The sequence below is a fragment of the Macrotis lagotis genome, chromosome 1 (genome assembly GCF_037893015.1).
Source record: "Macrotis lagotis isolate mMagLag1 chromosome 1, bilby.v1.9.chrom.fasta, whole genome shotgun sequence".
In the NCBI taxonomy this organism is placed as follows: domain Eukaryota; kingdom Metazoa; phylum Chordata; class Mammalia; order Peramelemorphia; family Peramelidae; genus Macrotis; species Macrotis lagotis.
Genome location: NC_133658.1, coordinates 270,349,379 through 270,373,741, shown reverse-complemented (window position 1 = coordinate 270,373,741; position 24,363 = coordinate 270,349,379). Strand labels below are relative to the sequence as shown.

The 24,363-nt window shown below is 43.0% G+C and overlaps 1 protein-coding gene across 1 annotated transcript in view; it reads left to right on the top strand.

Moving 5' to 3' along the window:
* Positions 1-24,363, top strand: part of LAMA5 (laminin subunit alpha 5) — a 132,831-nt gene that overhangs the window by 56,856 nt on the left and 51,612 nt on the right. Inside the window, exons 4-26 of the mRNA XM_074191411.1 lie at positions 454-572; positions 1,547-1,717; positions 2,303-2,400; positions 8,986-9,101; positions 9,547-9,665; positions 10,384-10,474; positions 10,781-10,915; positions 11,917-11,979; positions 12,445-12,585; positions 12,837-12,974; positions 13,568-13,702; positions 14,243-14,377; positions 14,622-14,759; positions 15,697-15,749; positions 16,379-16,478; positions 18,517-18,569; positions 18,681-18,786; positions 19,639-19,738; positions 20,290-20,446; positions 20,995-21,133; positions 21,668-21,810; positions 21,921-22,027; positions 22,305-22,458. Of these exons, the coding sequence (XP_074047512.1) occupies positions 454-572; positions 1,547-1,717; positions 2,303-2,400; positions 8,986-9,101; positions 9,547-9,665; positions 10,384-10,474; positions 10,781-10,915; positions 11,917-11,979; positions 12,445-12,585; positions 12,837-12,974; positions 13,568-13,702; positions 14,243-14,377; positions 14,622-14,759; positions 15,697-15,749; positions 16,379-16,478; positions 18,517-18,569; positions 18,681-18,786; positions 19,639-19,738; positions 20,290-20,446; positions 20,995-21,133; positions 21,668-21,810; positions 21,921-22,027; positions 22,305-22,458 (2,711 nt within the window). The remainder of the gene's footprint in view (positions 1-453; positions 573-1,546; positions 1,718-2,302; positions 2,401-8,985; positions 9,102-9,546; positions 9,666-10,383; positions 10,475-10,780; positions 10,916-11,916; positions 11,980-12,444; positions 12,586-12,836; positions 12,975-13,567; positions 13,703-14,242; positions 14,378-14,621; positions 14,760-15,696; positions 15,750-16,378; positions 16,479-18,516; positions 18,570-18,680; positions 18,787-19,638; positions 19,739-20,289; positions 20,447-20,994; positions 21,134-21,667; positions 21,811-21,920; positions 22,028-22,304; positions 22,459-24,363) is intronic.

Sequence of the window (24,363 nt, the reverse complement as noted above, 5' to 3'; positions counted from 1 at the left end):
TAGATATCCAATGATAATTATTTTTTTTAGGTTTTTTGCAAGGCAAATGGGGTTAAGTGGCTTGCCCAAGGCCACACAGCTAAGTAATTATTAAGTGTCCAAGGTCAGATTTGAACTCAGGTGCTCCTGACTACAGGGCTGGTGCTCTATCCACTGCACCACCTAGCCGCCCCTCCAATGATAATTTGATCAGGAGAAATTAGCATTGAAGATATAGATTTGGGAATCAGCTGTGTTGAGATATTAATTGAACCTCAAAAGGGTAAGATCACTAGTGGAGAAAGGAAAAAGAGATAAGAACAACCTAAGATGGCAAACAAGTTCATATCAGGTTCCACCTTTTCATTGTGGCCATGTTGACTTTATCAGTTTCTCATATCTTCTGGTGAAATCTGGAAGCTTCCTAACTCTCCCTGAAACATTTACACCTGGCCCATAATATCTGTTCTTCAGCATCCAAGAGGGACTGCATTGAGAGGTTTGGACCACAGACACTGGAGCGGATCACTAAGGATGATGATGTCATCTGTACCACTGAGTATTCTCGCATTGTACCCCTGGAAAATGGGGAGGTAAGACTGTGACTGGTGGGAGAATGGGAATATAAAGGGATATTTCAAGGGGTAGAGATGGAAATGGAAGGTATCAGATGCAAACATGAGGTGGAGATTTAAGGGGGCAGGGAATGAGGGAATTGTCTCAGGGCGATGGAGTTGAAAGGTTAAATCAGCTGTGGAAAAGGTTTCAGAAAATCAGGTATATAAAAATGTCTCAATTGAGCCCCAAATCTTCTCTGAGCTCTCTATTGAGACATTGGGAATAGAAGCCTGTGTTTGCTCTACAGATACTTGGAGCCTACACACAGATTCTCTCAAAAGTCCAACCTATCAGCTTATTTGGCTTGCTGCCAGAGTTCTTTTAGGCCCTGGCATATGGCTCTCTAGTAGAGGCAGAAGGAAGTGGCAAAGTCCTATTATTTGAGGGCACTTCCAGATTGAGGAAGATTCAGCACCTGTTCTTGGGGAGCACTCTAGTCAATGGGAAATAGAATATGAAGAAGATATATGTCCTTAGGGAGTCTATGACGTGAATTAAAATAGCATCTGTGCTTGGGGTTCCCTTTGTCTGAAAACTCAATGTCAGCTTTTGGGAAGTCCCTTGTATGAGGAGAACACAGAACCTGCTCTTAGGGGAACCCTTTTTTTTTTATTTATTAAGTTTTTGCAAGGCAATGGGGTTAAGCGGCTTGCCCAAGGCCACACAGGCAATTATTAAGTGTCTGAGGCCGGATTCAAACTCAGGTGCTCCTGATTCCAGGGACAGTGCTCTATCCACTGCACCACCTAGCTTCTCCAGGAACCCTCATTTTAATGGGCAGAGGGAGCCCTGTCCTTCCTTGGAAAGAGACAGAAATCATACAGATACCCACCTAGGAGCATACATGCCTATTAGGAGCATTTGGAGTTAGGGAGTTTGAATACAGATTAGGCATAGTTGACCATCTGTGGGGGCTCTGTGTCTTACAACTTTTGAACATTTCTTTCAGATCGTGGTGTCTCTGGTGAATGGGCGGCCAGGGGCCATGAATTTCTCATACTCCCCACTCCTTCGGAATTTCACCAAGGCCACCAATATCCGCCTTCGTTTTCTACGCACCAATACTCTACTTGGCCACCTAATGGGGAAGGCATTACGAGACCCCACAGTCACTCGCAGGGTGAGCCTCCCACTCATAGTCGGGGATGCCTAGGGAAATTAGTATGTCCATCTTATCCCCCTAGCAGAGAGATCACATATTTATTGACCAGGCAAACTCTGTATGGACTTTCTGGGATAGTGATGCCAAACTCAAATAGAAATGAATCCCTGCCACTGCATATTGACTTAGAAAATCACAAATTAACATTATCTGTGTTGTATTTTTTTGTTAAATGGTTCCCACTTATATTTTAATCTGGTTTGGGCAGCATTCAGGAGTTTTAAAGACTTTGATATCTCTTCTCTGGGAAGCCTGTTGACCAGAGGATGAGTAATTTTACCAGTTATATAGCAAGAACAATGGTGAAAGCAGTACTTAAACTAAGGTCTCCTAAACCTAACCTAGGACTGATTTGACAGACCAATCAGCATGCACACTGAATACTAGGGACATGCTATCCTTTGGGAGATTCCTGGTCTGAACAGGAAGATTTTTACCCCCACCAGCCCTTGAGAAGTTACCTTTTCAGTTCTCCTCAAGTCCTAAGGTTCTTGGTGAATAGAAAGGCAACATGGTTGATGCTCATTTGTTCTATTGTTACAGTATTACTACAGCATCAAGGATATCAGCATTGGGGGTCGTTGTGTCTGCAATGGTCATGCAGATGTTTGTGATGCCAAAGATCCCACAGACCCCTACAGGTAAGAAGATGAGATCATATCCTAATACCTATGTATCCCCCTATATCTCCTCCACTGCCTGTGACTTTGGGCAAGTCATGTAGCCTTTCATTTTCCTTCATCTGTGTAATGGACTGATTGTATTTATTCAACCTAGTTTGTGTGTTGGGTTGATCCGGTATGAGAAAATACCTAGAGTTTTATATGCTGCAAATCTTCCCTTCCCATGGATGGGGTGATTATGTTTGTGTCTTATATGTGGGTGGGTATTTGTGCTTCATTATACATCTGTATAAATGTTTGTGTGGATGACTGTATGTCCATATGTGACTGGTCAGTCATTTCCTTAGTGCTGTTCTTAACTGTCAGACAATCTCTCTGTTTTCTCCCCACCCATTTTGCTTCCTGTTTTGTCCCCACCCTGCCTGTTCTGTCCTTATCAGAGTCTGTTTTCCATGGATTTAGGGCTATTTATGTGTTTGGGGAGATGACACTGGAAAACTAATGGAAATTGGAAGGGGGACATCAGGGTTGGGAGCGTGTCTGTGAATCTAGCTGCTTGGAAGTAGGGCACTTCTTCAGTCTGAGGTGGACTCTTCCCACCACAGACTTCCAGAAATCAATCTGAGGGGGCTTGGAGCCAGGACAGATGAAGCCTGCACAAACTCCCACCCACGCCCATGTCCGGCGAATTAGACCCCTACACAGGCAGCCTCTGTTTCCAGTTACATCTCAGCAGCTGGAATGTGCCAGTCATGGCCATGAGGGTGGAGGGGGGGAGTTTCTATATCATGGGCACAGATTTATTCTGGGCATCAACTGAAGGACTGCAGGGTTCTTGATAGTAAGGCCAAGTCCTAACTAGGCTTTGGGGAAGGGTGGGTGGGTGGTGGGAAACAGCTTTTTTACTGGTATCAGGAACTGATGTCAGAACTAAGAATGTGAATATAAGAGGTCTAGAGCAATTCTTTATTTTACAATTTAGTATTTTATTTCTTCCCCAGTTATATGTAAAAACAGCTTTTAGCATTTATTTTGAACACTTTGAGGTCTAAATTCTCTCCCTCCCTTTCCACCTACCCCACCCCATTGATAAGACAAGCAGTTCAATAAAGGTTATACATGTATAGTCATGGAAAACATTCCCATGTTAGTCATGCTGTGAAAGAAAATATAGATGTCCCCCAACAAACCCTCAAGAAAAATAAAGTCAAAATAAAAATATGCTTCACTCTCTATTCAGACACCAACAGTTCTTTCTCTGGGGATGGATAGTTTTTCATTATAAGTCCTTCTGAGTTGTCTTGGATTGTTACATATAATAATCCTAACTTCTTTGTGTTTATAAATTATTGAAGTGATTACTTCAAGCTATCAAATTCTCATGTTATTTGTATCAGTACATTTCATTTTGTATCAGCTCATATAAGTCTTCCCAGGTTTTTCTGAGAGTGTCCTCATTATTTCTTGTAGCAGAATAGTTTTCTGTCATATTCATACTCCCCAATTTGTTCACTCATTCCCCAGTGGAAATCCATTAGGCATCCACTCAATTTCTAATTCTTTGCCTTCAGAAAAGAGCTGCTCTATTTTTGTACATATAGGTCTGTTGTTTTTTTTTTTTTAATCTTTTTTGGGATACAGACCCAGTAGTGATATTGCTAGGTCAAAAGGTTTTATAGTCCTTTCCAAATTGCCCTACACTGTATAGTCAAACTACACTGGTCAGTGTATTGTTGCTTGAATAGGACATTCCCATCTCCAGTTTCCATATCTTTGTACTCATACTTTGAATGTTTTTGTCCCCTTACCTCCCTTACCTCTTAACTTTCTTGGTTTCCTTCAAAACTAGGCTCAAGTCTTACCTTCTTCAAGAAGGTGATTTTTCCAATCATCCCAGCTATTTCCCTTTCCTCTGAGATTAATACCTTCCATGTATTCTGTGTAGATAGACAGATAGATAGATTACATCCTAACCATCTTGATGCAAAACATTCACAAGGGAAAAGATAACTACCAGTTTGGAAATAATATGACAACATAAAGTAATTAGAAGTGCATATATAAGATATATATCTAGCCTGCTGAATGGTGGTTAGCTTCTAAATTGTTCGTTCATCTTGATTTCCTGGACCCAGCTAAATTCCCTATCTTCTCTGTACCTGGAGCTCATCGGCTCTTCTACAGGCATGAACAGCCATTTTAGCATCTAAGGCAACCATTGCCCAGAGTAAGCCGCATGAGTAAAGCAATGTGAAAATGATACAAGTAATTAAGACAAATTCATTGGAATGAGAGGGAGAATTACTACTATAGTGTCTTTTCATTTACATTTCAGAATTGGAAGAGACCTTGGAGATAAAATAGTCCAACCTGTTGGGTTGGATTTGTGGACCCATGCTCTTTCCATATCACCAGAGGGAGCTAGATGGTCTTTGGATTATTAAACTCTCTTGCTTGAGGAAGAGTGACTGCTAACAAGGAGGATGAGATGGAGGCTGGTCTTTAGGCTAAGGAGGGAAGGACGGAAAAGTCCTGGGGAGGTGATTCTCCATATTAAGGGAATGGACCTGGGGATATTTCTTTATGGGATGGAGAGAGAGTTCTGTTGGAGTTAATGAATAGAGTATCAAAATTTTAATGACGTGGAATGTCGAAAGACTGAAACTCTAAGAGCTCCCTTCTAGCAAGGCTCTGGGCTCTTCAAGATCCCCCAAGGATAATGCATTCTTAATCTCCACAGCACCTGTTTTCATTGCCACATAACTTTACTAGGACTCAGTCATCACATATTTACTAACCATTTACTATGTGCCATTACTCTCTTAGGAACTGGGAATATAAAGTCAAGAAAGAAACAGCATGTTTTCCCTACCCATCCCCACCCCTACCTCCCAAGGAATATCCATTCTATCAGCTCATTTCTCTGTAAAAATGAGATCATAGGATGTAGAAGAAAGGACCATTCAAAAGTGCCCAGTTCAACCAACTTATATGACAGATAGGAAAACTGAGATTCAGAGGATTCAAAACAACTGAAAAATTTGTTTGGGATGAGGGTTTCTAGTTCCTTTGTCTTCCATACCTATATCTATGATCCAATAATCTTATGATTCCATCTCAGATCCTGTAGTTCCTAACTTCTTTGTACTTATAAATTATTGAAGTGATTTCTTCAAGTTATCAAATTCTAATGAAGCTGCCCTATGGAGAGGCAGGCAGTGTGACATCATGTAAAGAGCACTGGACATGGAGTCCAAGGATAGCTGTTCAAATTCCATTCGCTGTCTGGATGACCCTGGGCAAGCCCCTTTCTCTTTGGAGGTTTCAGTTTTTCTATCCATAAAATGAGGAACCTGGTCCCTTTTGAATCTTAGATCTAGGAATTTCTTGATCCCTACTATGTGTTATCTTAATTAAGTCACTTTGTTGGGACTCAGTTTCCTTTTCAGGGAAATGAAACAGTTGAACTAGAAGATGTCTTAAAGTCCTTTCCTATTTCACCTTACAATGATTCTACTTTTGCCCTCCCCATTAGAGATTTATCCCCAAGTGTGCTTTGGACCAACTTTATTCATTGATTTATAAAGCTAAATCTTTCTCAACCAATCATGCAACCTCCAGATTACTGCCAAGCTTTGGTTGCTCTGCCCACATTCCTATATAATCTCTTGGCTGACTACATCATTCTTTCCTTGACCTAAATTAAGGCGGGGAAGAGAACTATCATGGACTCTTGAAGCTGAGAAGTATCTTAAAGATCATCTAATCTAACTCTTAAATTTTATAGGTGAGGAAACTGACACCTGGAGAGGCTAAGGGATTTGCCTTGGGTCACTTCACTAGTATGTGGATCAGCTGGGATTTGAACCAGATCATCCAGCTGCCTATTCATTTCTCTTTTGCTATACCATAATTTATACACAACATGAAGATAGTTCCTCCAACCAGAACACAAGATAATAATTCAGCCAGTTAATTTACCCTTGAGATTTATAGAAGAAAATTCCTTTCATTATAGTGTGAGTGATTTTTTTTCCTGAATGATACATTTAACTCTCAGATTTAGGAAATGATATATCTCCCACTGATGCTCCCCCCCCCCCCAATACATCCCACCTCCAGGCCAGGTAGCATTGGCTCACATGTCATTTCCTTATCTCTTAGCAGCTGTCCTTTTGAGTGAGTGGGTTCCCCCCCTCTGGGGCTAACAGAATTTCTGTCACTGTTGTCTCTGTATTGACCTTATCGTTAAAGAGCTATCCTTCCCCAGGGCTCTGGAAGCCTCTTATTCCTAATGGATGCTGTTGAATACAAACTAGGAGAAGTAGAAGCAGCTGTCGGCTTTGATGGAGTGGGATCTGGCTTGGGGAGTTAGCCTGTAACTGGAGCCCCTTGGAATCCTCCTGTACATCTTTCCCCTGTAGCTTAAGGCAGAATCTACCTTTATGGGTCAGGAACAATGAGAATTTCCTTCTCAGTGTTCAGGATTATCAGCAATTACCTCTCTGAAGTTATGGACTGTCCCTCATGGTTAAACCAAGGGGCCAAGCTTGAGTTTTCTTGTTAGTTCCTTATTAATGGGGAAAACTACCTAGGGTGGGGAGTGGGTGAACAAAAGCCCTTGAATAGGTCTATCTTCTAGAAGAGTACAGGGAGGAGGGAGTGATCTGATCCAACCCTTACATAGGATTTGATTTCTAATGACCTTCCTGACTCCCATGGATGAGTCCTGAGGAAGGCTAACATTGGAAACTTCTGCTTTTCTCTTTTCTCAAGAATATGTCTGTAAACTGCAAGGGAAATTGCTGTGTATAGGTTGAGGGTCAGGTTTTCATTAGTAGGCACTGCTACCTCTCACATATACTAGTTCTGAGGTATTAAAGGGTGGATTCTGGACCCCACTGCCAAGCTTGAGATTACTTTCTTTCACTTGGCTATCTAGTTCTTTAGGCTAATCTGATGCCAGGTTTCCTCTGAACTCTTGTAATTTTTTTTTCCTAGACTAAATTGATTAGAGAGAGATTAAAATTTTTTTATTGATATCATTTGGTTTTTATATCACATTTTCTAATGTATTTCCCCCCTAAGGATCCAACCCATATAACATAGAATAAAAAGAAAAAATAATTCAGCAAAACTTAAATATTAACCAGGTCTGACATAATATGCTGAATTCCCTAACTGTACTCCCTCATCTCTGTGAAGAAGGTACATGCTCAGAATATCTTCTTTGGTCATTATAATTTTGACAAGCTTGATCATTATAAATTTGTAGCAAACGGTGACAAGAGAGTCTTTTTTAAAAATTCAATTTTATATTACTTTCATGTCTATATTCTCTCCCTTCTACCTCTTCCCCCCACCCATTGAGAAAGCAAGAAAAACAAAACTTATTACCAACATGTGTGTTCAAGAAAAACAAATTACCACATTGATCATGTCAAAAAAAAGTCTCAATCAGTTCTCCTGAGTCCATCACCTCTCTATCTGGAGATGGGTAACATGTTACATCTTGAGCCATCTATAATTGTGGATGATCATTGTAGTAATCATCAGAGTAATTACATTTTTCAAATTTGTTTGCTTTCATAATATTGTTGTTATTGTATAAGTTATTCTTCTGGTTCTGCTACCTTTTATTTTGTATCAGTTTGTACAAGGCTTCCTATGTTTTACTTAAACCATTCCCTTCATCATTTCTTATAGCACAATAATAATCCATCACCTTAATATACCATAACTTCTGCCGTCATTCCCCAGTTGATTGACACCTCATCAGTTTCAAATTCTTTGCTACTACAAAAAGAGCTGCTGGAAATACCTTTTACAAATGAGTCTTTTCCCTCTTTCTTTGATGTCTTTAGGGTAGAGACCTAGTAGCAGAACTGCTAGGTCAAGACTATATGCATAGTTCCAAACTACTTTCTAAAATGGCTGGACCAATTTAAAATTCCACTAATAACTTATTAGTGTATCTGTTTTCCCCAAACCCTGTAATATTTGTCATTTTCCTTTTTTATTAACTTTGCCAATCTCATGGCCATATGAGTTCATTTTCAGAGTAATTTTAGTTTGCATTTCTTTAATTCTCAGTGATTTAGAACATTTTTAATATGCTTGTTGTCTGAATTTCTTCCTTTAAAAACTGCCTATTCATATATTTTGACCATTTTTCAATTGAAGAATAACTGACTAGAGAGATTCTTTAGGTATTGCTCATGGGAATGAACAGCCTCCAGTGGCTGCAATTTACCCCATCTGTAAGGAACTGAGAAGCTCCCACCTGAGTCCAGAGTCTGTCCAGCTTAGTGATAAGTGATTTCTTTCTTTTGACTCCATTTACAGATTATTGTATATGTACCAGTTTCCTGACTCTAATCTTGCAGCTTATATGCCCACAGCTCCACATGGTAAAGAATATTGTGCTGTGAATAAAAAAAAATTTGGAAATTACTGGACCCAATAATTATTTCCAGCTCTAAGTCTTCTGAACATGTGAGATAGGAACTGTTGACATTTCCTGCTGCCTGTTTGTCTGAGCCCTGAGCCCCTTTGTTTTACCTTTATTTTGCCCTATGCATCACTTCCGCTTGTCTTCTCCAGGCTCCAATGTGCCTGTCAGCACAACACCTGTGGTGGTGCCTGTGACCACTGCTGTCCTGGCTTCAATCAGCTGCCCTGGAAACCAGCCACGATGGACAATGCTAACGAGTGTCAGTGTGAGTATCTCTTTCCTGCCCTGCTAGAAGACAGGTAGTGAGTGACCTGTGTGTAGACTCTATTGAAAGCACATTATGATTTGTAAATGAGGATGCTCACACATAACCCTTGGGTAATGATTTTGTTAATGCCACATCTTTAAGTGGCATTCAGACCAATGTTTTTATTCTATTTATCAGTGGAACAGATAAAGACCCAAAGTGAAGGTATGACTTACTTAATTATACAACCTATTAGTGGCAAAATCAGGTGTCCTGACTCCTCCTTGGGGGGCTCTGTCCACCACTTATCTAACTCATGATCAGGGATAGATAGAGGTGTCCAAACTCTGTATCATAGCTAGGAAGACAACAAGGGGAACTTAGAAGGTGGAGAGGGAACACATAATGGGAAGTGGTCAGTAGGCTGTGCAGGGTCATGATACAACCACTCTTCTTTCTGTAGCCTGTAACTGTCATGGGCATGCACATGACTGTTACTATGATCCAGAGGTAGATCGACACAAAGCTAGTAAGAACCGGGACAACATCTACGAAGGTGGAGGTGTCTGTATTGACTGCCAGGTAAACTGATGTCAGTAGAAAAAGCATCCTAATTGTGCCAATAATTCACCATTATGAGCACATTTCCCCTTCCAAGGAGGTAAGGTCTTATGATCCCTGTTTTATAGATGAGGAAATTGAGGTCCCTGAAGGTCATTGATTTGCCAGGGGTCACACAGCTAGTCATAATAATTACCATGTATATTACTGTTGAATGTTTATAAAAATTTTTTCTCACAAGCTTTGTGAGGTTGATAGTGTAATAGAACCAAGATTTGAATTCAAGTTTTCTGATGCTAAGAGCAGGATTCTTTTTTGCTGTACTACACACAGGGGCCACTGGATAGCTACACTAGGTCTCCAGAAGGAAAGCAACTGCCCCTTTATTGAAAGTAAGGTATAGGGGGCGGCTAGGTGGCATAGTGGATAAAGCACCGGCCTTGGAGTTAGGAGTACCTGGGTTTAAATCCGGTCTCAGACACTTAATAATTACCTAGCTGTGTGGCCTTGGGCAAGCCACTTAACCCCATTTGCCTTGCAAAAACCTAAAAAAAAAGTAAGGTATAAGTTGCTAAGTCCTAGAAGGGGGAGGATTTCACTGTTCTAGTTTTATCCAAAAGTGGGATCACAGACAGTATGACCATAGGGTCTCAGCAGAAGGCATGATATCTAATATCTGATATCTGATCAAAAGCATCATCCAATCTTTCCTCTTCCCTTCCTCTTGAACTTATTCCAGCATCACACAACTGGCATCAACTGTGAGCGCTGTATCCCGGGTTACTATCGATCACCTGAGCATCCCATAGACTCCCCCTATGTCTGCTACCGTAAGTAGGCTCTCTTCTGGCAGCTGGGATGGGAGAGAGATCTTGGGCCCCAGGATTTCCCATCAAGATTACTCCTAAGTATACTGATATCCTGAGAGGGACAGGAGGTAGTATTCTCATTTTCCCAAGGTGGAAGACTAAGACCAGAGTGACTTTCCCAAAGTCACACAGTGATAGAACTGAGGCTGTCCTTATTTCTTTTGATAGACCAACCTGGATCTCTGGGAGGCTATCTCCTTTTCCTGGGCTTAATGGAGAGAGGAAGGGAGTCTAAGACTCTTAGCTACCTTTCACTCTGTTTTCTAGGTTGCAATTGTGAGTCAGACTTCACAGATGGGACATGTGAGGACCTGACTGGCCGTTGCTACTGCAAACCCAACTACACAGGGGAGCACTGTGATACATGTGCCAAAGGATACACAGATTTCCCCCACTGCTATCGTGAGTATGAGAACCCAGAAGATGCCAGGGTTAGGTTGGGAGCAAGCTGGTTCTTGAAGTTTTGGTAATAGGTGTGCCTTTCTTACCTAAGAGAAATGAATCAAAAATCCTCTTTTATGTGCTCTGGAAAGGACCCCTGGACTGAATCCTTTTGATAAAGCAAGTAATTGTCCCTTGATTGATCAGCTTGTGTATATTTGGAATTTGATCTAGAATGAGCTTATGTGAGAACCAAAAGGGTCTTAAAATGATCTAATCCAGCTTCCTCATTTTATAGAAGAGCATGTGAGGGCCAGTGAAGTGAAGGGACTTAAGGTCACCATACCTAGGGGGGAGAGCTAAAATCTCCTTCCCAGTTCAGTAGCTATTTATAGTCCCAGGGTTTTACAAACTAAAACATGATGATTTTCTGAGAGCAGAAGTTTGATATTCCTCCTTTCCCTGAATCTTTGGGGCAAATCAGGAACATTATATTCCTGCAGGTATCCTGCTTGGGAAACTTCAGAAACTTCCTTGGTTTTGTTTCACATACAGCTAGTAGTTTTTACTCACTAAGGCCTCCAGGGGACAGGACTGCCATATGAATGAAAATCATAAATGTACCCATTAACCAAATCACCAAAATACTGCTGACCCAGATATGAATTTGTGGATCTGGGGCTATGGTAATAGGTTGGTGTTGGAATAGTTGGAATAAATCTAGGAAGGCTTTTTAGGAGAGATGGGCTAGATATGACTGGATTTCTGGGAGCAGTAAATTGAGGGCTTGTGTACCCAAGTTAGGAAAAGTAGATAGTGTCCTATGTGATTATGAGATTAGGTCTAGGTGTGAAACTAGAGTGGTCCCAAAGAAAAAAGGGTAAAAGTAATGGAATGATTTTTTATGACGGGAATGAGGTTTATTAATTTGATGGGAGGGATGCCTACCAGTCTCTTCAGAAGTGAGAAATAGAAATATATTTGGAGTGTCTGTGTGACTCTTCCCTCCTTCAATCCCTTAGCTGTGCCCTCGTTCTCCCAAAATGAAACTGGGGCACAGGTGCTTCCGGCGGGACAGATTGTAAGTAAGTATCTATTCTTGTGACTTCTCCACCACCACCCCTTTCTTTTATGAGGCTCCGTTCCCTCCACTTCTGGGAAAGATAGACCTGGAGCCCAGAGAAGGCCATACACCCTTATAATTCCTATGCCCATTTCTGTTCTTGAAACTCCTAGTCTTTTGGGAGTTTCCAGTCTGATGGGATATAGTAATGGCCATGCTGTTGGGGAGCCCGCAGCCTGAGGGGACAAGCACAAGCCCAGCCACTGGGGTTCTCTCAGCATGTGGACAGAACAATGGGTGGAAGTTCTGGGGCCATGCTGGATAGCGTCCACGTGGGATTATTCCAGGAAGGTCTCTTGGAGAGGCTGTTTAGAGTAAAAGCCTGGGCAGGGCCAGTGGAGAACTGGACCCCTGCTGGATGGGGCAGGGAGGGATGAGGGTTGGGACAGGCCATGTACAAACATCCCTCGCTGCCTCCTGCCCCCAGACTGTGACTGCAGCGCTGCTGGGACCTTGGGAAATGCCTGCCGGAAAGACCCACACATCGGCCAGTGTGTGTGCAAACCCAACTTCCAGGGTGTACATTGTGAGCAGTGTGCCCCGGGCTACTTTGGGCCAGGCTGCCTGCGTGAGTGTCTGAGCTAACTGGGCTTCCCACCCTTGCCCTCAAGACAAGACAGATCAAGGGATGCTGTGGGAGGCTCCGACTATTGGTCCCATGGTGGGTTGGGTGGAAGAGATGTGGTCCTGGGACCTCGAGAGAGAGCAATCTTCTAGTCATGTGCTTCTAATGTCACCCATGCCCAAGGGAAGCTATATGGGTGGGTCTGGGGTCTGGAGGGTCCCCCTACTTACTCAGACTTTCTGCTCCTCCTCCAGCCTGCCAGTGCTCTGGACCTGGCCAGACTGGTAGCAATTGTGACAATGAGACGGGGCAGTGTGAGTGCCGTACTGGCTTCGAGGGCCCCGCCTGTGACCGCTGTGCCCCTGGCTACTTCAGCTACCCACTCTGCCAATGTAGGTTGCCCCTCCCACAGCTTCGTGTGTACATAGAACACCAGGAGTCGCACCCAGGCATGCAGCTTCCACATATATAGTGATACACATATCATCATGGTCCTCCTGGATAACATTTCTTTACTTCAACTTCCCCACAATAATCTAGGGAGGCAGGAAGTATGAGAATTTTTGCCCCCATTTTTGAAGATGAAAAAAAATGGAGTGTAGAGGTTGAGTTCTCAAGCCTAATTTTAAAGCTGGAACTAGAATCCCAGGCTCCTGATTCCAGGTCTATGTGCTTTCCATTATACTTCCCAATGATTTATAATTAAGCAAGCACAGAAACATGTTTATGCCTGTTTCTACCCTAAGTCGCTGACACAACTATGTCAAATACAATCTTTTTAAATTTTTAAATTTAGGCATTAGGGTTCATTTTTAGGACTCCCTTTTCCAAGTCTAGAGGAAAGAGGGGAAATTGGGTATCAGAGCTTAATTGGACTGAGAACCAATACTGGAGAGAGGGAAGGGGTTCAGGGCCCAAGGACTAGAGAGAATCAGGGAGGAGTCTTTCAGATAGGGCTATAACCAGCTCCCCTCTGCCCCTCTAGTATGTGGCTGCAGCCCTGTAGGGACTCTGCCTGAGGGCTGTGATGAGTCTGGGAGATGCTTCTGTCGTCCTGAGTTTGATGGACCGCACTGTGACCGCTGCCAAGCTGGCTACCACTCCTACCCCCACTGCCAAGGTTAGCAGGACTAGGGCTCAGTTGAGAGTTAGAGTATCTGGGGAAAGCCAAGAACTGGGGGCTGAGGGAATCAGGGAGCCAGAGGAATATCCTGGGGTGAGCCTAAGGAAATTGCTGGGAACAACACTTAGCTGTGTTGAGAAAGAGATAGAATAGTATCTGGTTAGCAGCGGGAGGGGGTTAAGCTTCCACTGATAATTCAAAGAAAGGATATTAGAAGGGATTGGGGGAAGCCAGAGGAGAAGGCTTTGCTTTGAAATACGGGTAGCTCAGTGGAAGATGAGAAGGGGGAAGGAGATGAGCAAGCGTTCAAGCATACAAGAGACTAGAAGACACACAGTGTGTTTGGAGAATATTGTGAAGAAAAGCCTCGATTCAATGCTGTGAACATTTATTAAGGGCATCCCAAATGCAAGGCCCTGTTTCTAGAAATCAGGAAAGGCAAATGAAGTCAGACTATGAAGGGCCTTGACTAGCAGACTGGAACAAAATGGAGCCATGCGCCAGCTCACTGTGTCTGTGCTTCACCTCTTCCCCAAGTTTGTTCCTGTGACCCTCGGGGGTCCTTGGACCAGTTATGCAGTGGGGCTGGAATGTGTCACTGTCGGCCTGGCTATTCTGGGTCTGGGTGCCAGGAATGTGCCCCTGGCTATTATGGCTTCCCCAACTGCGTTGGTGAGTGAATTCTCCTTCCCTTGCCCTTCCTCCTCCCCAAGGATCTCCCTCCCCAGGAACCCAGGCCTCTTACTCTCCACCCCAACAGGAAGGGAAAACAGGATCTCATTCTTTACCTTCATCTATAAAATGAGAATACCTTCCCTTTACCCTATGCTGCCAGGATCAAGGCGGAGTATGTATGGGGGAGTGGGGTCTTTCACTGAGGTAATGAGGTTGATCATGTCCTCTTCTCTCTAAATAGCATGTCACTGCTCAGAGATTGGGTCCCTCCACACCACCTGTGACCCTGCGACTGGGCAGTGCAACTGTCGGCCACGAGTGACTGGTCTGCACTGTGATACATGTGTGCCTGGGACCTATGAGTTCCCCCGCTGTGAAGGTAGATCTGCCTCTTCCCTCTAGAACCTAAGGGGTCTTCCCACCGCCTCAGTGCAAGCTCTGCCCACGGGGTCCCAGAATTAGCAAACTGTCTTGTGTTTCTGTGTGTGTTGACATTAGTTTGTCTTGGGGAATGTAACATGTTACACCCATGTTATGTGTCTACATGCTTGCATGTAGGAGGTAAAGGGTAATCATTATCTACATGCATGTTGTGTGATTCTGATTTTGTATAATGGATAGGCTAATGTGAAGCACACTTGTTTGTACACACCCCGTGTGTTGTCGATTCCTAAAACAGCCCGTGGTTTAGACTAGTGATGCAAACTAAAATGGAAACAAGGGACACTATTCATAAGGATCTCTGCACACTGCATTTTTAAAAGATATTTTAAGAGAAATATAATTTTATTACTTCCAAAATGAATTAAACAAAGGGTTGCCTAGCAGGCATCCCTTGGAATTCACTATTAATAAATAAGATTTCATGCATTTTTGGAGGCATGACCAAGAGGGCCTCTGATCAATTTTCTGGCTTCCTCATTAAGTTTGATGAGATAACAGTATGCATATTTTTGTTGGAAGGATAGACCTTCCACGATGCTAGATATGATCCACAGCCCATTTCCCTGCAGGCTTCATATTAAGTTTTAAATTTTAAGATTATCTATGTTTTACTGAATTTTTTTATTTTGTCAAGTATTTCCCTATTATATTTTAATCTGCTTTGGGCCACACTTGGAAAGGGCCTTGTATTTGACCCTTCGGGTCTTGACAGCTCATTTTGCAACGTGGGGCTCTGTTGTCCTTTGGGATTCCATGACAAGGATAGGAAACATTTGGTATTGAAGAGGAAGAATCCCTTCTTCTCTGCAGGAGCCCTAGCACCCCACCTGTGCATCAGAGACCACTCTCTCCCTTTGTTTTTCTCCCCACAGTTGGCTCTTGTGATCCGGCTGGCCAGGTCTCCGTTGGCTCCTCTTTCTCTGAGGTAAATTTACTGTTCTGACCTCAACGCAGAATAGGAATTTGTGTATGACTGGGGCAGGGTACTGGGAGCCCTTGATTACAAAGCCTTTTATGTTGCCTTTCCTCTGTTGGTCCACAGCCCAGGGCCCTCCCTGGACCTCTGTTTGCTAATTCTTGTAATGGAAGAAGGGAACACTGCCTTCTCAGTAGTGTCCTTATGAACCCTTAGACTTTAGGTTTGACTTTGAGACTGCTAAAATTTGAGAGTCATGTCTAAGAGGCAGCATCTAGAACTTATCAATTCTTCTTTATCTACCCATGAATTTTCCAGAAAAATACTAATATCAGGATGGTTTCTCACTCTTCCCTTCTCAATTGCCTTCCCCATCATTGTTCAGTTTTGCTTCAGGAAATAAAAATTGTAATAATTTTATTACAACATAACTGGGAAGGTAAAATATTTTGTCCAGATAACAGGTTATTTAATTTTAAACTAAATTGAAACTCAGTGGGATCACAGCTTCCTACTCCCAGTCTAAGGGTAATTGAGAGGAAGTGGTGATAATATTTTTGCTAGGTGGTTTTGATTGGAGCAGGCAAATGCTCTGACTCTCTTGTCTCCTCTTCTCTCCTCTTCTCTCCAAAACACAGGGTTCCTGTGAGTGCCGGGCTCACGTGGAAGGTCCAAGATGTGATAAGTGCAAGCCTCTCTATTGGAACCTGAGCCCAGCTAACCCCTATGGCTGTAGAAGTAAGTCTCTGCCTGCTGGGCAGTTGGTGGGGAAAAAAAGTGGAATTAACTCTGGAGCCTGAGACAAAGCCATAAGGGGGTCCCCACCTTTGTTGTCTGTCTCTCTCCACCTGGCCTTGCTTCCATCTTCTCACACTGGCCACAGTGGTTACTGACTCTTGTCTTCAGGAGATGCTGGTACATAACAGTATAGGTACAGTATACTCTTTACAGATTACAGTCTATCCAGTACTTTAGTTAAAATCCATACCCACACCATAACATCTTTGATACCATCCAATTCCTTTTGAATACTCATAATTACTTGGTGAGCCAGCCATGTTCTCTTTCCATTATCCCGTCCAATGACTTACAGTTCACTTTTGGATAACTTCAGTTGTTAGGAAGTTTTTCTTTATTTAGCCCATTATGAGAAAAATCCCACTTCCAGACTCTTTCTTTCCTTGGACTGGGCCCAGCTCTGGCTCCCTCACTCCACCTGTACTTACTTTGGCAACTCTGAATGGTTCTTCAGAGATATGACAGTGCTAGTTGCTACTTTAACTCTGTTTAGTGTGAGGGAGAAACTCTTGTTGGTGACTTTTACCACTGACACTATTTCATAGGTCCCCAGCAGTGTATTTCCTATTAACAAATTAGTCATTGATAATCTTAACCAAAACATTTAATGAAAATGCAAAAAAGCAACTTATAATTAGATAACATCTCTTCCATAAACCTTATTTACTCCCCCCCCCCCCGCCCCAATGTACATGGTGCCTATAGAAAGACCAGGAACACAATGAAAGCACATGCATAGGCAACACAAGGGGCATAGAACTGAAAAAGAACTTAAATGTCCTCTTATTGTCTCAGGAATGTTCCAAAAAAGTTCCTTCATGAGAATAACTTCTATATTGAAAAGATGCTTCAGTGGTTAAGCTAAGCCCCATTCTATCCTTGACTAACATCTTAGTGGGAATTATGTTTCAACTGGACTTTTTTTGAGTCACTAGATTTTCTACTTTGAAGTTGAACCTCTATTCATCTGGACTCACTCCTTGATGGCAACTATAAAATCCATAATTTTCAGTTTCCAACTGAGCCAGTGACCTTAGAGTGGAGCAAGAGTGGAGAATTGAACCTGAATCTTTTTTTTAAGTTTTTGCAAGACAATGGGGTTAAGTAACTTGCCCAAAGTCATACAGCTAAGTAATTATTAAGTGCCTAAGTCTGAATTTGAACTTGGGGCTGGTGCTCTATCCACTGTGCCACCTAGCTGCCCCCGAGTTATATCCTCTTTTAGGAAAAGGCAGACTTTTTTTTTCTGAAGTTGGCAAAAGCCTCTTCAGCTTTGCTTCTTTATAAGATTCTTTCCCTTCTCTGTCTTCCAGAAAGAACAGGTGGCATTACAAAAAAAAAATCTTCTGCCTTTCCTTTGATTCTTTTCTTTAATAACAAATCATAATAGAGAACAGAGCATAGTCTCTCTCTCTCTCACTATACCCTTCTTACCAAGTTTTAACAGAGAACAATATTTTCTTTCTAATTCTTCCTATTCTCAGCAGCAGATGGCAGGATAGGGGAATGTCCTTTCCCTTTTAGAATACAGGGGGAAGGGGTGGCTAGGTGGCGCAGTAGATAGAGCACCAGCTCTGGAGTCAGGAGTACCTGAATTCAAATGTGGCCTCAGACACTTAATAATTACCTAGCTCTGTGGCCTTGGGCAAGCCACTTAACCCCATTGCCTTGAAAAAACTAAAAACAAACAAAAGAACACGGGAAGAATTTTAAGGGCAGAAGAGAGAATTTGGGGTTCCTCTACTGTCCTCTACTGTTATTCTAGGAATGAAACTCTTTCTTGTTTCCTCTTCCCCTCTAATAATTCAGATCCATTCTTCTTGTTTATACCTGTGAGACTGAACAGGAATTAGGGTTGGGTGATGTGACTTGCCTCCAGGCTTCTATCACACTGTGCCAAGAGCACCAGTCTTATCCTCTTCTGGGCTGTATCTTGGCCTTATTCCCTCTACCCTCAGGCAAACCCTTCTTCCTACAGGCTGTAGCTGTGACCCTCGAGGTACCATCAATGGAGTGGCTGAATGTCAACAGGTGAGTGTCTGAGGGTCGGGAGAATGGGAGATTGATGTAGAGAGCAAGAGTTAGGTGGCATCTTCCAGAGAATGTCATTGACTCCTTTCACCTTTGGGCTACTGTCTACAGGGCAATGGACAGTGTTTCTGCAAACCCAACGTCTGTGGTCAGAAGTGCACCTCCTGCAAGGATGGCTACTTTGGACTGGACCATGTGGATTACTTTGGTTGTCAGAGTGAGTATCCCTGAGACCTGATGGCTTAGGACTTTCCAGAGAAAATGTAAGGGAGGGTAAAGATGTGGTTTGAGGATTCAGACTAACCAGCTAGATGCAGTGGAGTCCCAAATAACCACATTACTGTTTCCTTGCCCTGCAGTGCAGTACTCTCATCAGCTCCAGCTACAAGGCCATCTTGTCCATCCCTTTCATTTTGTAGAGGATGAAACTGAAACTCAGAGAGGGGAAGTTACTTCTTTAATGTCACACAGCAAATTAGTGGCAGTACCAGAACTGAACTGAAGTCTAGTGATTGCCAGTCCATTGTTCTTTTCAAGGTGTCATATTACTGGGCTGCCTCCATAGACAACAAGCCACTATTTATTGACTGTCTGTATATGGCGGATGCTGAAGAAGAGAGGAACAGGAGATTACATTCTTTTTATCCTTGGGGAGCTCACAGTCTAGAAGGGGAGATGGGATTCACACACATGGCACAATTGGGTATTATTCAGGGATGAATTCTGTTATGCAAAACTCAGATTATAGGAAAAGTACTCAGGGCAGGCTTCTTGAAAGAGCCAAGGACTTGAACTGGACCTTGAAGAACTGATGTGATTTGAAGATGTAGAGAAGAGAGGGGTGGGTGTCACATCAGGGGAGAATGAAGAGAACAACATCACGGTGGTGGGAATGTGCCCACCACCACCTGAAGAGACTGGTTTGACTTGGATGACGTAGTCTGTATGGAGACCCAAGTAATAAAATTGGAGCGGTGGAGTGGTTATCCATCCTGTAGGATTCCCCATCCCACAACCAGCTTTTTAGTATCCAAAGAATACCTTCCTGAGCTTTCCTCTCTTTGCACAGCTTGCCAGTGTGACATTGGGGGAGCCCTGGCCCAGGGCTGTGAGCCAAGGACAGGAACTTGTCAATGTCGGCCCAACACTCAGGGACCCACGTGTAGTGAGTAAGTGTCATGGTCAAACCCTGGATGTGGAGGCTGCAGAGTAGCAGCCATTTGCTTTCTATCAGTTTTTTGTACCCCTGAAAGCTCTGTCCTGTTATCACCAAGGTACAGGGAGATAGGAGGCATAAGGGTCAGAAGACTCAGGTTCAATTCTCCACTCTTGCTCTTCTGTCCATGTAACTAGGTAAATCATGATTCTTCCCTCAATTTATTTGTCTGTAAAATGAGGATGGTATTCTACTTTATAGAGTTATTGTGAGGAAAGAATTTTGTAGACCATCAAAGTGCTGTATAAATGTGTCATTGCTATTCTCCTTATTCCTGTAAAACATTATAGACCCAAGTACAAATGAGCTTCAGTCACTGTTTGGTCTTAGTAGTATCATTGGTCCCCCATCTAGCTTGATTTCCCAAACAATCCTGACTTCAGTGACCCAAGATGAATCCGTGGTCCTTCCTGGGAAGTCCTGGCTCTAGGCAGCTTGGGCAGTACTTGTGTCTGAGAAAAGTGAACCAGACAGAGCCTGTACTCTGTCTCCCCCCCACCCCAGGCCTGCTAGAGACCATTATCTCCCAGACCTGCACCACATCAGGTTTGAGCTAGAGGAGGGCTCCACACCTGACGGCCGGCCTGTGCGTTTTGGCTACAACCCCTTGGAATTTGAGAATTTCAGCTGGAGGGGCTATGCACAGATGACTCCTGTACAGGTAGGCCACCCTCTTTCTTCATTCCTATCTTATTCGGTAGGCAAATATTTATGAAATCTCCCTTGTCTGTGCTTTGAGGGAAATGAGGATGAGGGAATATTTAAGGAGATCCTAGTCATTTTGGAGAAGCATTTGGGAAAATTGTTAATAAAATGTTCCCTAGTGTGTGATTCAAGTGATGCAATAAACATTTTGGAAAGATGGAGTATCTGGGGAAAGCTTTCCTGAAAAGTAGAATGAGCTGAGCCTTGTAGATAGCTTGGATTAGAGAAGCATGACATTCTTGGATTAGATGAGGTCATGACAGTTCCACATGGAGGTGGCATGAAGTTTCTGATATGTGGTGGGACAAGGATGGTGGTGAGTGGGACCTAAATGAAACTCAGACTGCAAGCTGAGGGGAGCTGTGCAGGGATGGGATTGGAGAAGGACTCTGAGTTCTTGAATGTCAGGAAAGGAAGTACTCTGCTATCTGGGGACTGAGGTTGGACTGACGAATCAGTCAAGGTGACCCCCACTTTCTTTCCTGTTTCTTTTTTTCCTTATAGCCCAAAGTAGTGGTGAAACTCAATGTGACGTCACCTGACCTATTCCATCTTGTTTTCCGCTATGTCAACCGAGGTTCCACGAGTGTGAATGGGAAGGTTTCAGTCTTTGAGGAAGGGAAGTTTAACACTTGCAGCAACTGTAAGTGTGATAGTCACTCAAAACCTTAGAGGTCATTTACTCTAACCCCTTCATTTTACAAAGGGGGAAACTGAGACCTTGAGAGACCTAGAGGACACTCAAAGTTCCCAAAGTAATAGATAGCAGAGCCTGGATTTAAACTTAGGATGTCTTCACACCAAGACCAGTGTTCTTTCAAGAAGCCCCAACTCTGCACTACCATCCTTCATCCTTTGCATTCCTGCCCTCTCCTCTTTCTCTTCACCTTCTTCCATCCCTCTATATCTTCCCTTTTTCCCCTTGATCTCAGTACTTATACCCTAATTGACTAGTTTAATAGTTAGAGCCATTGGTGGGGCACCTACCCACGCAGACCCTGTCCTGGCATGTTGGGGAATGTTTGCACCAAGGAAATCTACTTCTGCGGGGAAGGGCACAGACTGGCCAAAGTCAGTGTGACTGTAGTGCTAACTAGGCAAAGAAGCAATGAGGAGTGATACAGGAAAAATTGCAGGATGTAAATACTCACTGGTCTTTCTCTCCCATGGATTCTAGGCACAGAGCAGACACGTCAGGTCGTGTTTGCCCCCAGCACAGAGCCCCTGTTTCTCACTGTGCCCCAGAACAGCTATGGGGAGCCTTTTGTCCTGAACCCCAGTATCTGGTCCCTGATTATTGAGGCTGAAGGTGTCCTATTGGTAAGGACCTGGCATTCATCTCATGAGGGTCTCTTGCCCCCCCCCCCCCATGCATCCAGTATGATTGATGACCTTGGCTGTTCTAACATTGACTTCTACGTCTTCCCCAGGACTATGTGGTCTTGCTTCCCAGTGCATACTATGAAGCCCCCATACTGCAGGTGAAGGTGACTGAGGCCTGTACCTACAACCCCAAACCTGAACAACTCAAGAATAAGTAAGGACAAAATTTATCTGAACTTTTAACTTGAAATCTTAGCATTTAAAGAGGAAAAGAACCACTTTATCATCAACTCATAGTATTTACCCATTGAGACAGTGGAGAAAAGCAGGTGAGATGGGGGCTTTGGGATCTAGAGTAGGCTGAAGACGCCTACAGTCATTTCTGTACCAAAAGAGAATCCATCATGGGTTCTTGGTCTATTAAGGGACGAAAAAGGGCTGGGCAGGGAGGGAAAGATGGCTGCCAATGTGTGTGTTCCTTCTTTCCCCAGCTGCCTCTTGTACACCTACCTCCCACTAGATGGCTTCCCCTTTGCCAGCGGGACTGATGCCATATGCCGCCTGGATAATAGTCTACCCAAGGCCTGCCAGATGGAACAGCCTAGTTTCTCTCACCCACCTCTGGCCTCTTGCTGGGGCAATGAGGTAAGTGCCTGGTTCTTTCCTTCTCCCTTGGCAGAATGAGAAGTGGTTATACCTCGGCCGTGAGAGATGAGGCTCAGCTGGCCCCATCACTGGGGCCTTCCCAATCACCCAACCACAACCTAAGCCGAACCAGGGTGGAGGGAGCCAAATCTACATCTGCCTCTTGTGTTGCCTTGGTCTAGTCACCTTCCTTTATCTCTGGGAGGTGCCATCATGTCCATCTTAGAGGCAACATGAAGATGATGCAGATGAACTTTATATCCTTTGATACTTTTCCTAAGAGGCAGTATTATATATTGGATGGAGTGATAGAATCAGGAGATTTAGGTATCTGAGGCTGGATACTCATTAGCTGTGTGATCATGGGCAAATCTTTTAACCTTTCTGAGGCTATTATTTTTAATCTACTTCATAGGGCTGTTAGGAGGAAAGTACTTTGTGATCTGTAAAGTCTGTTATAAATGTGTTATTGTTTTTGCTATTATTGTATGACTTTTCCCCTGAAGAACTTCAGGCAGAAAATGTCTAATACTTTAGGGTAGAACAACTTGGTGATGTGTAGTATATAGAATTCTAGGCCTGGAGTCAGAAAGACCCAACTTCCTGAGTTTGAATCATGGCTCAGATACTTAATAGTTGCCTGACCCTGGACAAGTCACTTATCCCTCTTTGCCTCAATTCCTCATCTTGGAATGATCTGGAGGATGATATGGCAAATCACTCTAATGTCAAGAAAACCTCACATGGAGTTGCAAGAGTTAGGCCTCCTAAAAATGACTGAACAACAATATAGCACGTGTCAGATGCTTTTATTATGAAAGAGGTTCTATATAAAGTTGTGATATATTTTGGAACCACAATGAAAAGTGTGACCCCTTTATGAAGTGATACTCTCTGGGGAAATTCATATGCAACATGTGTCCTAATGCTGTTATTCTAGGAGACATATAAGACAGAGTATTGTTCTCTAAGAAGGATAATCTCTAATTGAAAGTTTTTACATACAAAAATGTCATATAAGGAGTTAGTATTATATAGGTGGGGCATTATAATAGCAATGACTTATTTATATATCACATTAAGATTTTTAAATTACTTTGAAGTCCTATTCTCACTACAGAGAAAAAACAAGTGCACAGGAATTAAAATGACTTCTTCATGGTCACACAATTAGGAAGCAGATCTTGGATTTTGGCAGATGGTATCTCATCCATGTCTTCTCATCTTGTTTCATTCTTGCCCAGGGTTTTTACATACATTTCCTCTAAAAGTTCTACCAGTGTGCCATCGGCCTTCCTCTGGTTCTTTTAATATATCTTGGCAGTACACTCAGACTTCTCTGTTGCCTCTCATTTTTGCTGCCAATCCTAGCCCACCTTTTTTTCTGTTCATCTACCATCTGGTTAGTGTTCTTTACAGATCATCTTTGTAATAAGCTACTGCCAACTTACCTTTCCCCCCTTCCCACATGATGTATTGTTTTTTCTGTAACTCTCACTTGGATTCTTTTACAATCCAGGTGTTGTTCTAGTTGAAAAGTGTTACATAAAAAAGATATATCCACACCTTCCTTAAATATCTTCCTTGCTGCCACAGTGTGGTGAGGAGGGGATATTGGGCTCTTGAAGGTTGTGTTATCCATAAACACTAGCAGGCTGGAAAGACTTTAGGCAGGCTTCTAGCAATAGACGTCTTCTGAGGTTCGACCCAGAAACTCATCATCCCCAAACTAACTACAGATGATAAAATTTCTGGCCACATAACCCTCTAAGACCATCTACTAATTCCTAAAGGGTTAAGATCTACAGTGGAGGGACTATTCCCACCCATGTAATCACAGATTCTTGAAGTTTAAGCAAGTTCTGAAGTATAGAAAATATTGGTATTACACAAGAGAAGGATTAT